This window comes from Abrus precatorius, unplaced genomic scaffold (assembly GCF_003935025.1).
Source record: "Abrus precatorius isolate BTA unplaced genomic scaffold, Abrus_2018 Scaffold2, whole genome shotgun sequence".
In the NCBI taxonomy this organism is placed as follows: domain Eukaryota; kingdom Viridiplantae; phylum Streptophyta; class Magnoliopsida; order Fabales; family Fabaceae; genus Abrus; species Abrus precatorius.
Window position 1 is genome coordinate 34,017,016 of NW_020874362.1, and position 13,168 is coordinate 34,030,183.

A 13,168-nucleotide genomic window follows, 5' to 3' on the forward strand; every position below is an offset into this window, starting at 1 on the left:
ACTTAATTACTATTTAAACCCTACTACCAATTTTTATTTATCAAAGGGAATAAAAATCTTTTTTAGCCTCATATATAAATACTTATTTCTATAATCAAATATTATACAAAAGGGGGGCATGAAACAACGATAATAGCTTTATGAATTTTGCTAAACCAATAAGTCAAAAAAATTAATAAATATAAAAGTGAATATATTTTTACTTTTTAACTAGTGCTTTGGGCTAGAGATGTTCGTAGATTGGACTGATTGATTTTTAAATAAAAAAACCATCTGATATATTCATAATTTATACTAGTTTAGTTTGGGTTAATTTAAACAAAATTAATTTGAATTCAATTAAAAGTGGTTTGAATTAAATTGGATGATTTATTTTTTATCTTAAAAATTAATTTTATCATTTTGCTACATTGTTTTTTAATAAAGTGAATTTTTATGTACAACATAAAATTTGTATAAAAATGTATAATATACAAGAATAATTTAAATTATTAAAAAAATACTTAATATAACCATGAAGAAAAATAAAATGTATTCTTAAAAATAATAATATAGTATAAATTTAAATTAAAACCATAAAAATAGTTAAATACTATACTTCTGTTAATATATAATCTTAAAGTATGTGTAAAATGTTAATTACACATACAAAGTTGGCTTGAATTAGATCAGTTTTTTAAAATGGAATTTGAAATGCAATCAATAATTTTTATTTTTATTTTTGGGTTTATTCAGTTTTATATTTTAGAATAAAATTTTTATTGTTTGCAATAAATCGGATCAATTGATCAATATCTCAACTTTGTGTCAAATATAATTTTTATTTTACCATTAAACTGTATTCTTGTATTACATTAGTTATTTGTGTCAAATTTAGTTAAAAATTGAATTACTATAAGATTGAGAATAAATAACTTTTACTTTTATATATTTTTAAAAATATATATTATGTTGATTTTAGTGTATATGAATAAATATTAAATAATTTTTAATTACTTGAAATTTTGTAAATTTTATATAATAGAAATTTTAAATTCAATGATTGACTTTATGATAAAATTATTTGATAAAAAAGTTAATAAAAGTAATATAGTTTATATTGATGTAATTTAACTTCTCATATATTTATATATCAAATGAAATCTTCAATTATTTTTCTCGAAAGTAAATTTTATAAAATTAATTTAATTTATATTTTTTTTAATTAAGCAGTTAAATTGATAAAGTTCAATTTTAATAAAATAGTTTATCTTTATTCTTTAGTAAGTCGTATTTCAGAAAAGAAAACTTTAAAAACATATTTGACATAGTATTTGATTGAATTTTCAAATAATACAAAATCAATATACTTATGTAATTATATGAATTTCTAATCAAACATCTAAGATCAAAATCTCTTTACTTACTTTATTAGAAAATTCAAAATCTTAGACAAATCAAAATGACAGAATCTGTGGGTGGGAGAAACACAACCACAAGTACCATAGTCAAAGTACACACAGTTTTCGACGTTTAAGGATTGAAAATATTGCACGTTCTGACTCGGATCCCTCTCATATTTTGTTGGCTACGCGGATAAGTTGAACTGTGAAACACTGAGCTATAGATATGATTACATTGACCAACACAACACATAAACACACACATTATTTATTAAAGAAATAGTAATAAAACTAAACAAAACCATACAACATGATTTGTTAATGAATTTATATAAAAAAGATACCATTTCTCATTGTAAATTAAAATAAGGCATGGTTATTTCTATATTTACTTCCTCTGTGTGTGTAGATTATTTTTTACTTAAAGGAAGCTAATTTTTGGTATAAATGTAAACAGAAATGGATAAAGAATACAAGTATACAAATAAATACGTAACTAATGTACAACACACACACACGTGTCCCAATTTAAATCTGTTTTCTGCAAAGCAATATTTAAAATGGGCATCAACCATTATTTTCTATTAATAACATAATAGTTGTTGGTGATCTGTCTAATAACAATATATTACTTTTTTATATATTAGGTCGCATACCTACTTGTCAATTTGGATAAACCTTCCAGCTAGACATAATCTCTCTCTTCCTATCTTTCATTCCCTATATATATTTAGCCACATACTATGAATGACTCATTCTACCTTTCACTGTCCGTTTTCTAAGGCTATCAGAATCACATTCTCTATCTGAAGCTATTTTGATTGCTTATTTTGGTAAATTATTATATTATATTTTATTTTATTTTTCTCTATCTCTCTCTTCCTTCCCTGTGTATGATTGCACGTTGTTCAATAGCTCAGAGAATTGATGTTGTACTTGCAGCTAATTGCTCTATTGATACTGGTTCATTTCATTGATAAAGTCTATAAACTCCTTGGAGGAGGGAAAAAAAAGAAAGTGGTGACGTTGGAAGGGAACACAGAATCAAGGGCAGAGGCAAAGATGTTGGGGATCTTCAAGGAGAAATTGGTAAATCCACCCCAAGAGCTGAATAGTCCAGCTTCTTTGAATTCATCTAAAAAGTCTATGCCTCCAAATGAAATCCTTCAGGAATTTCTATCCTACAATCCCTCTAATGCTTTCTCCTTGAACTTTGGAAATGATGCTTTATTAGCTTATTCCCCTTCAAACAAGCCCTCCATAATGCATAACGGGTATGTGCACATAACAGTGAGAGTTAATGAATTGGATCTAAAATTTCAAAATGAATTGAGTGTATATATGTGCATTGAGTAAGTTCAATTTCTCATACAAAAGGTATGTCACAGGTTTTGTGTTTTGGATGACATATATTGCACTTTCTTGGGGAGCCTAAACAACCTAAGTAAACTCATCAAGCAGTATGGTCTATCAAAGGGAACCAATGAGGCCATGTTTATCATTGAAGCTTATAGGACACTTCGTGATAGGGGTCCTTACCCTGCTGATCAGGTTCTTAAAGAACTTGAAGGCACTTTTGGATTTGTGATCTATGACAACAAGGATGGAACAGTTTTTATTGCATTAGTAAGACCTTTCTAAATCTATCTACATGCACAATTTTAGATATATTAGAGGAAATGTGAGATTTTATAATAATGTACATGATGATGTTAATAATTGATTCCTCCCAGTGCTAATATCCAGCATGTTGTGTTTGAGCAGGGTTCTAATGGACAGATTGGACTTTTCTGGGGTATTGCAGCTGATGGTTCTGTAGTTATTTCTGAAAACTTGGAGCTTATAAAAACAAGTTGTGCTAAATCATTTGCACCATTTCCCACTGGTAGTTGAAGTTGGTTTCTCTTTCCATTGCAACATAACAATTTTATTCCATCTATTCTTTTCATAAGAAACTACTTTAAATAATTATAAAAAAATAAAAACTTATTTTTAAATATATTAATTATTAAATTCTTTTTATATCTATAAAATTTAGTATTAACAATATTCAGTGTCACTCATATAAAATGTATGTAGTTACTCATTAAGTTATTAATTTGACCGTTTAATGCTACAGATATTTTTGATATACAGTATAAATTTATAACATATGATTACTTTTATTTTATGTTAATAAATTATTTATTTATTTACTATAAAAACGACTGGGTTGAGTATAATTTAGCTTTGGGAGAGCACATAAAGGATATTTCTAATTTTCTATTCTATTGTGCTCTATTGAGATGTCATTCATAACTAGAATTTAAATACTGAAGCTTTGATTAAGAACATTTGTTTAAAGCAACAAGTTTTTAATTAAATGAAATCAGTTCAATAATAACACAAGTGTAATATTGATTGGGAACTAATAGAATTATAGAAGCATAGGAACTATATGGATTATAATTATTTTGTTTGGAAAATAATGCATGAAAGGTGTTGAATTAAATTGTAGGGTGTATGTTTCATAGTGAACACGGTCTTATGAGCTACGAGCATCCTACAAAGAAGATGAAGGCAATGCATAGAGTTGATAGCGAGGGGATTATGTGTGGGGCCAACTTTCTTGTCGACAACCAATCAAAGAAGTCAGTGATGCCACGTGTTGGAAGTGAAGCCAATTGGGCTGCTTGGGGCTCGCAAGCCTGATTCGTTTAACTATGATCCAAGACGTGGCCCAAAAAAAAGAAAGATATATAAACAACTTTTTTATTTTATTTTATTTTTAATGCTGTTAGCAACATAATATAATGGGAGCTGACTCCTCTGTTATCAGCTCTTTTAGGAAGTTTTCTTTTTCTTTTACCTTGTTTGGTTCCATTGAGATGTGTATACAACATATTCATGACTGTAAGTTGAAAATGACTTTGGTTATTTGCTACATAAATTATAGTAAGTTTAGTTTAATTTTGTATCATTAATGTTATTCTTGTGTCCTTCTCATGTCGTAACGAAACTGGCAAGGAGAAAATCATTCACATAATGTGGATTATAGATTTATAGAATAAGTCGGGTTTGATGAGAAATTTTAATTTAATTTTGATATATTGTCAATATTTATTTTTTTGTTCTCAACTAGTTGTAATTACCTTAAATATGTTTTTTAAATTTATTATAAAAATTAATTTTTAATTATATGACATTTGACTGTATAGAAATATTTTAATTAAATTAAAAAAATTACCTAGAGCCTAGAAATATAAAAAAACATAAAAAATTAAACCATTTATTATTTTTTAATGTTCTATATATAAACTTTGAATCATAAATCATATCAATTCTTTCTTTTATATTTCAAACACAATGTTACTATCGGAAACGATTCACTAATATCTGGTTTTGACTCTATCTTATGTGACTAAATTTAAAAAAGAAATATATTTATGAATAAAATAAGAAAAAATAAAATGAATACTATGAATTTTATTATATAAATTAAACTTAAGCTTTATTTAATTTTTAACAATCGAGGAACACTTTTTATCTTTCGCATTATTTTTTGCAGTACTTGCATAAATAGAATTACGGATCAGACGTCAGCAAGAGTGAAACTGTGAAAGACAAAGAGAACTGACTCTTGAGAGTCAGGTAATAGTTTTTTACTTTCAAAATTCTTTTTAAATTTTTAAATTATGTAAAGCAAATCGAAAGACATGCTGGGTTTATAATCTTAGAGACAGATTTTATATTTATATCGATATGATATGATGATTTCATACAATAAACTTCTTTAAATTTAAGCTATTAATTAGAAGCCAAAAGCCTTGTTATTTTTTGAAATATAACCTTACGTATGTTGAAATAGATATTCTTATTCAAGTAATTTCTGATTCGGAATCAGAATGATCTACCATTAGGCTTGCATAAATTATTTTAATATGCACAGTTTGAGCTGGATCCCTGCTCTTCTGGATTGTATATAGCATTACACTTCTTCAATTCTTTTGTAAACCCATAATAAAATGATAAAGTTTTTTATAATGAATAAAATTCTGTCTTTAAGAGACATCAGTATAGTTGACCAGTTACTACAATAAGAGAAAAACTGCGATGTAAACCGTCTATAGGGATGATGATTAAGCAGTTGGATAAATATATTGTGACAATGGTTTGGTTTTCAATGACAATCAAAATAACTGAGCTCCTTGAACCAGTAAAAGCACGGACTTTCCCTATCAGCACATAATCAACCACTCATTACTCCAATTTAGTTACAGAACTTTGCAATTAGTCCAACGATGCTTTGATGATCATGCAGGATTCGTTGGTCCTAACTGGAAGGGAATCTAAGTCTAGTGGCATCAGCGAGTCACCAATTGGGGATTTAGTAGGTCTGACTAGGCACATTGATGACCCAGAACATTAACTGCAGATAACAGCAGATCAAAGTTCTGAAAATATGGCATTGTCAACCACTTCTGACCAAACTGGTTGCAGTTGCCACAATTTTAATCCATGTCCACAAAAATCTGCAACAACTTGAGAAGTCAGAATGTTATCCTAGCTTTTGGGGTTTGAAGGCAAAGGCCACGTCAAATATGATATAGAAAATTGATCATAAGGAACTTGAACTAACCTCTAAATCAGGAAGTGGTTCATAAGATTTCATCTCACTAGTATCAAAAACAGTAATGCCCGTAATTCTCTGAATTCCAGGTTTTGTAGCTATGAGATTCTGCATATTTGTAAATAGTAAAGACGCAACCCATCAATGCACTGAATTGTAATTTGCAATGTTTTTTTTTTCTCCCTTCATATTATCATCAACTACTTCTACGTGTCTTATATTACATCCTGGAAGATGAGGCCTAAATAGGTAAACCAGTATTACGTAATGGCCAGAGATGATAATGATAGAAATGTATATTGAATAGAGATTGTTTTATTAAATTATCAAGAAGAATACTCTTCCAACAACTGGTCTTGCAGAAATCAGAATCCAAAAGAGCTATCACACTTCATATAGATGAACAAAACACTCGAAAACAGAATGAAAATGGTTTCAGACCCTTTGAGGGATCTGCTGCCTCTCTTCCCACCATTTTCCCACTCAGAATTCCAATCCCCCTTCTGTCATGATTCCCTCTTTAGTCCCCTTGCTAACCGAATGTTCTCTCAACTAATCCTGCCCCAACATGCCATGTTAGCACAACGTAAATCCCAAAGCATATTCTTTTGCATGTTTCCCACACTTACTGCATGAAGCTCAGTTCCTCTACTTTCCATCTTACTTTTCCTAGCATACGCCCTTGTGATGGATGGTTTTCTATCAGACAATAGTAACACTTCCCCCATTTAAAAAAGAAAGAAAGAAACTACAAACAAGCAATATCAATGTAGAGGATATCCCCAATCATTCTAAATATAGGAGTGTCTCATAATCAATGATAGACGAAAACTACATAGACGTGTCCAGGCATAAACCTTCCCCACTGATAAAGACAGATAGATGCACTTTTTGAGTTTTTGTTGCATCAGAATCCAGAAGACCCAACTCATTAAGGAGTGAAAAGATACCAGAAGGTTAATAGTGACTAATCCACAAATGAGGCTGCCATGATAACAGCAATTTGGAGAAAAAAAAGATTTTATTTGATGAAAAAAAGCAGATGGTTATAAATGAAAAAATTTTACCAAGTAGGCCAGAAGCAGATTAAATGCTGCTTGGTAATATGATTTCAAAATTTTGACACTATTACCAAAGATATTTGATAATGTAAGAGCAGAATTCCTTTAAGTCATACCAGGTGGAAATTTCTGGACCCTAAAGCCTCTACCTGTGATAAAACCTGTACATAGATTCCAACATCAACAAAATTCAAGCATTATGATTGTGCAATGGCAATATCTATACTCCAAATAGAAATTATGATACTAGAAGAGCCCCATTTACCAGGGAAAAATAAAGGTATCATGTTGACAATCTAAGACAGAAAATTCAGACAAAATGGATTACCATTGATTGAAGGCCATTAATCATAACAACTCTCTCCCCATATGAACCATTTTGAGAAAAGCTAACTTCAAACGGACCCAGCTCTCTATCTGTCTGGTTTGTAAGATTCAGTTTCAGCTGCAAACAAGTAATCAACTTCAGCAAATTTTTGCTAATTCCTGTTAGTACAATAAAATTAAAAGATTAAAAGTATAATGTGATCAGGAATAGCTATCCCTTTTCCCTAAGATGGTGACTAGATTCAAATGACAGCTGCTAGCCTGCTACAAAGCATAAAAATGATCCATGGCCCAGAAACCTAGACTACAGTTTCTAGTTTATATATAATTAATAGCATAAAGAGCAAAGCAATGGATTATAAATTACCATGAAAGGTTTTTGAAGGTTAATTACGGATGGAACTTCTACAACTTGCAACTCAATCTCCTTCTTTGTTGTCGGCTGCAAAGAAATATTTCCAGAAAAAAAATACTTGTGTTTTAGAAAAGTAAACAATCATAATACAGAAAAATGAAGGCATATTTCAGGGGGTAGGAGGTTTAAATGCATTAAATTTTATAAAGTAACAATTTAACATGCATCCAGCAGTATTTGAACATTAAAAATGTCATGAATTATTGTTTTGAAAGTGAAAGGGAAATAGGAAACACATTCTACTAGATTCAGTTGCATGTTATGCAGAATTCAGAAAAAAGGAACTGAAGAAGTCTAACCATCAGCTTTGTCATTGTTTACTGATATTTAATGAGGCTAAATGAACAAACAAGATAACTAATACATCTATTGACTATCATTATTCAAGGAAAAAAAAACACTTACAGTCCCCAATATTTGCTGGGTCTGCAGGCGACCTGGTTCACCCAAATTTGTTCGCCATGTTATCTGGAGTTTACCAAGAACATTACTTCCTTCAACCTTTGTTTGAGCAGAACCATCTGATGATGATTTCAATTGATAAAGATAGTTGTAAATTCCTCCACCGGATCTAATTAGTATTGGCGGTTTAAATGTCTCCCTGAATTTAATTTGCTTTATATTCAATGACAATAATAATAAAATGTAATTGAACTAGATTAACTACTAAAAAAAAAAACTGAAAATAATGGCCACAATTTGGATGCTGTTGAATTTTACAATGATTCACTCCAAAAGGAATACATAGCACTGACCTTGTAAGACTATCGTATTCAGAATGGTGCCCGTCACCTTTAAGTATTGTTGCACTATAATACTGAGCAGGTTCAAAATCAACTTGGTCCATGAAAAGGTTTGATTTTGTATGGTTTTCAATACAAGCTTCCAAATAGGTAGCTTCCTGAAATGAATCAAGTAGATAACTTGATACACAATATTAGGCAGGGCCAGGCACTCTAGTTTATTGAGGTAATATTATTTCCAAGCATGGGTTTTTTTCCCACTGAAATGCTGATAACATACAAATCCCTTGCAAATATGTATGTCTATAATCAGGGATACCTTAACATGTCAAAACTTCTGGAAAAATTAAAAAAAGGTGGGGTTAATATTTTAAAGAATAAAGGTTAAAGAACATAGTGTCTGGTTCGTATCTTTTTTCATTTGAAGTTACTATGTATTCATTGATAATTTCAAATGAGTACCTTGTTTTTCATTTTATTCCCGGTTTTCAACATTTTGTGAAGGAAATTGTGGAAAAATGGGGAATGTTATTTTTTCCATTTCCATTTCCTAAACCATGAAACAAAACAAAAACGAGGTGGTAATTTTATAATTATTAATAAAAACATATCAAATGAAAATTAAAAAAGAAAATTAAACCAAACAGCCCCTCAGATAGTATTTTGATTGATTATGAGAATTTGGTTCAAAAAGACGTGAATGACTAAACATCAATCCAAAATCAAGGATAGAGCTGTGACAAAGCTCAAACAAATGAACATACGGAATATGTTTATGCAATTTCTGGAGTTCAAATATGTTAAGTATTTTACTTAAGCATATCTACTAATCAAGTTATATTTGATTTTTACATAAAATAATAAAATAATTCATAACACAAGATCCATCATGTATTCATGAATAAAAAATTACAAAAAGTGAAAACATTTAGATTTTAAGGTTTGTATAACTTGTGGTTTTTCTGTATCATTGTTCATGAAATAATAGATTTGCAAGATACCTTCCTCACCTTATTTAATTATACATTCAAAAAGAAAGCCAATAAATACTTGCAAAAACCAAGAGTATTGTAGTAACGATTCAGCAACAGGTTTTTGTAAGATAAAAAAACAGATATTTTAAATGGATGTGAAAATATAGATGGTAAGCATGCTGTTTATGATTGGCTGTACCAGATTCATTGCTGAAAGCATCTAGTCAAGAAAAATTAAAAGAAGCTGATAAAGGGGATAAGATTGAAATGACAAAAATACAAATATACAGTTATGCACATATTCATTATCATTTATCAAGAAGATATTCCATTTCTTTGAATTGATTTTTATTGATCTTAAGGAACAATACAAGAAGAAGATAGGAGTCGAAAAAATGAGAATGTTAAGGTGAATGAGTGTCTAAATGAGAAAGAACAAGATAAGAAATGATAGTATATGAGAGAAACTTGGAGTAGTACATACTGAAAATTGTTTAAGATGGTTTAATCACGTGCAGAGAAGACTTTTGAAGGCACAAGTAAGGAGAGTAGATTCTATAACTTATAGTCCACTAAAAAAAGGTCGAAAGAGATCCAAAAGAATCTTAGATGAAGTTATTACAAAAGACTTTTTGGTTAACTTGATTTCTAAAAATTTGATTTTTGACCAAGTTTAATGGCGTCATGTGATTCATATAGGCGACCTCACCTAGTAAGATAAGGTTTGGTTGTTGTTTTTGTTATTGATTTTTATTGATCTTAGCAGCTTTGGACAACAAGATGTTTGACACGAGGAAACATGGAGAAAACTATAATGCTATTATGGAATTTATTGTTGATTTAATACAAATGAGTTTTAGAAGAAGAAATGTTATCATGCTTTTCCATTTTAAGAATGTGAACATGCAAATAATACTGATCCAATTAATTCAGATGATGTAATCTTAGAACCTTGAACAAAAACAGAAAGATACAACACATTGAACACAATGTAACTTTTTAACTGCATTAAGACCAGCATGTTTATCTTGAAAAAAACATTTACTTACACTTTAATAGTATATTCAAATCATCAACGTACCTTGATAACGCGGACCTGCAAAAAGTTTTCAACAAGCACATAAGTCATGTAAATACAGAAAGATCAATTAGTGAGCATTCAATGACTCAGGCATTATATATTTGTTTGATTTGAGAACAAGAAGTCCTTCAAACTCATTCAATATGATTAACAAAGAAAGAGATATTACCTTTGTCCTAACTGAAAGCGGATTAGCAACAATGAACTTGAAAAATTGAGGAAGATATTTACGCTCACCATCACCATCATTGTACAATGCAGTGCAGACCAGCCTAAGGACAGTGCACAATCAAATCAATAAAAAAATAAAACCAAGAGAAAGGAGAAACAAAGCATATCCAAACAAAACCACATGCAAGCATGCACTGATGCCAATACTGACCCGAGGACATTATTGGAGGGTACAACTTACGTGTGAGGTCCAAGCTCTTTCACATCATGTTCCACAATAAAATCATAACGCCCACCAGCACGTATGGATTCAACTGGTGACTTTGAAGTGTCCAGAAGAAGTATTCTCTGTCTTTCTGTTTGAATTTCAGCCTGTCAGTTACAGAGTTTTGAATAATTGAGTAAATTAAATATTCAATGGGAAAAAACAAAAAACAAATGCAGCATTCTGACAATTACAAAAAATTTTCATTTCTTGCGCTCAAATTCCCCACTTAAGACACAGGTAAAATAATATTCCGCCTGTCCTTTTATCCAACAAAAAACACAGGTCGTGCTATGAACAAAACAACACCATAAAGTCTTCCCACAGCGATCTACCAATGATTAAGAGATCTTTCAGCAGTTATCTCAGGAAATTCACTTGAATAATCTCACCCAAACAAACAGAGCACAATACAATTAGAAACAAGAACAGCGAGTGATTGACCCGCAGCAGCAACAGTCATACAAAGCTAACCATTTCCTTCCTTAAATGCATTTAAATTTGATTTCCTAGGGTATGTATAATATAATGAACATTTAAAGTTGATTGACAAAAAGAAGCAAGCAATAGAGTGAACTGACCTTGATGGTTATTTCTCTGACTTCAAAAGTGGAGCTGTTGTTTATACTGATATAGCTGCAGAAAGTCTCTCCCAAGTAAATGGCTCTGCATCACCGCCAAGCCAATTGAATAGAAATTAATAATTATTATTATTATTAATAGAAAAATAAAGAGAGAGAAAGAGAAGAAAAAACCCGAAAGACTGAGGAAGAACGAGGAGGCCAGAGAGTCCCATGGAGTCGGAGAAATGGTTAAGGAGGAAGCGGTTGCGATAGTTGGGATCGGAATCGGAATCGGAGGGGGAGGAGAGGTTGGGGGCAGCGGAGGGATCGTCGAAGAGATCTTCTCCGACGAAGAGGTCGGCGGGGTCGAGGCGGAGGGGAGGGTCGACGTTGAAAGAAGGGCGGCATAGCCTCATCACCCGAAACGCGAGGGAATGAGATCCTCCTTGACCCTGAGTACTCATCCTTTCTTCTTCTTCTTCTTCACAACTTCCAAATGCAAATTCAAATGCTCTTTCAGATCACTTCTTCCATTCAGATATGGAATCTCCAACTTATCAGGGTTCTCTCTCGGGGTACCACCACAATTCAATTGCCTTCTTCCTCCGCACTCCAAAATTTCAATTAAATTAACTTCAACTTTAACTTTTTCTTTTAAGATATTTTTTGTTTTAGAAAAAAATTAGTTCCCCCCGGTGAAACAATAACAACATAGATTGAAATGAAAAGGTTTATAACCTTCTGGTTTTTGTTTTTTTTTTAGCTTTAGTATATTTTCTTAGTTTTTTAAATAATTTTTTATTTTTTATAAATAAATATTAAATTAAAAATATGTATATTATTTAAAATAAGTAATTTAGTTTTTCTTTTTTAATAATGAGAAAATAAATAAATAGTAAAAATCATTTTTTATTGATAAACAATTTTAATGCAAGGAGACTGGTATTTCGGTTAAGGTTAATACTATCCTAATAATTTAAAAATATTATTTATGACAAATTTTTATTATAATGTTTGGTAGATAAGTGAAAGATATTCTTTTAACCAAAATATTAAGTTTTATAAATAAAAAATAAGCATGGAAAATATATTTTAGATAAAATTAGAATATTTTAATTATTGATTTTATTTTTTATATTTTAATTTCTTAACTTATAAAAGTGTTTTTAAATAAGTTTTTTTTTCAAAAATGTTATTATTATTTTCTTTCATTTTTATGACAAATATATTATATTTTAGAAAAAAATTCTTTTTTTTTCTTACCCTTCGTTCACATATCTAAAACTTATTTCTCCTCCCTTTCTCTCCTTTGAAAATTTCAACAAAAATACGATACATTTAATAGGTCTTTTAGTTGTATCTCATTGTTGTAAGATAAAAAATGAAGTAATAATAATGTTGAATACAAATGACTATTTTAAAAGAGACAAAGTCTCATAATTTTTCTCTTTTTCTTCTCTTTAAATTTTTTTTTTCTTTTTTCTTTTTCTCAATTTTTTTTTCTTCTCTTACCCCTGCTATATCTTCACAATCAACATGTTTTCTTTAATACAAACTTCGATAAAAATACCTTTATA

At 30.0% G+C, this 13,168-nt stretch overlaps 2 protein-coding genes across 5 annotated transcripts; one reads left to right on the plus strand and one right to left on the minus strand.

Moving 5' to 3' along the window:
* Nucleotides 1-2,129: 2,129 nt before the first annotated feature.
* Nucleotides 2,130-4,445, plus strand: LOC113858274 (stem-specific protein TSJT1-like). 3 transcript variants are annotated; one of them, XM_027490825.1, is made up of 6 exons: nt 2,137-2,215; nt 2,325-2,471; nt 2,553-2,656; nt 2,771-3,008; nt 3,147-3,267; nt 3,880-4,327. In XM_027490825.1, exons 2-6 carry the CDS (start codon nt 2,445-2,447, stop codon nt 4,071-4,073), a joined length of 684 nt encoding a protein of 227 aa, XP_027346626.1. In that variant the 5' UTR covers nt 2,137-2,215; nt 2,325-2,444; the 3' UTR covers nt 4,074-4,327. The 3 variants fall into 3 exon arrangements, with proteins under 3 accessions (XP_027346624.1, XP_027346626.1, XP_027346625.1); XM_027490823.1 differs by having other exon boundaries at nt 2,130-2,173; nt 2,300-2,656; nt 3,880-4,101; XM_027490824.1 differs by having other exon boundaries at nt 2,325-2,656; nt 3,880-4,445.
* A 929-nt stretch (nt 4,446-5,374) lies between these two features.
* Nucleotides 5,375-12,296, minus strand: LOC113859077 (trafficking protein particle complex subunit 13). 2 transcript variants are annotated; one of them, XM_027491894.1, is made up of 12 exons: nt 11,784-12,205; nt 11,610-11,694; nt 11,005-11,135; nt 10,762-10,864; nt 10,593-10,607; nt 8,550-8,695; nt 8,200-8,395; nt 7,747-7,821; nt 7,381-7,497; nt 7,169-7,213; nt 6,001-6,099; nt 5,375-5,893 (listed from the first exon to the last, which is right to left on the minus strand). In XM_027491894.1, exons 1-12 carry the CDS (start codon nt 12,053-12,055, stop codon nt 5,873-5,875), a joined length of 1,305 nt encoding a protein of 434 aa, XP_027347695.1. In that variant the 5' UTR covers nt 12,056-12,205; the 3' UTR covers nt 5,375-5,872. The 2 variants fall into 2 exon arrangements, 1 of the variants encoding a protein (XP_027347695.1); XR_003503502.1 differs by having other exon boundaries at nt 5,385-5,893; nt 7,381-7,538; nt 10,561-10,607; nt 11,784-12,296.
* Between the last annotated feature and the right edge of the window lie 872 nt (nt 12,297-13,168).

Excerpts from the sequence above, each read along its gene's own strand:
- LOC113859077 (XM_027491894.1), bottom strand. The coding sequence starts at position 12,055 with ATGAGTACTCAGGGTCAAGGAGGATCTCATTCCCTCGCGTTTCGGGTG. Across the intron at positions 11,695-11,783 it reads GTTCTTCCTCAGTCTTTCGG|AGCCATTTACTTGGGAGAGA; the intron begins GTTTTTTCTTCT and ends GCGGTGATGCAG. Across the intron at positions 11,136-11,609 it reads TCAGAGAAATAACCATCAAG|GCTGAAATTCAAACAGAAAG; the intron begins GTCAGTTCACTC and ends TGTAACTGACAG.
- LOC113858274 (XM_027490823.1), top strand. The coding sequence starts at position 2,130 with ATGACTCATTCTACCTTTCACTGTCCGTTTTCTAAGGCTATCAG. Across the intron at positions 2,174-2,299 it reads CCGTTTTCTAAGGCTATCAG|CAGAGAATTGATGTTGTACT; the intron begins AATCACATTCTC and ends TGTTCAATAGCT. Across the intron at positions 2,657-2,770 it reads CCCTCCATAATGCATAACGG|GTTTTGTGTTTTGGATGACA; the intron begins GTATGTGCACAT and ends GGTATGTCACAG.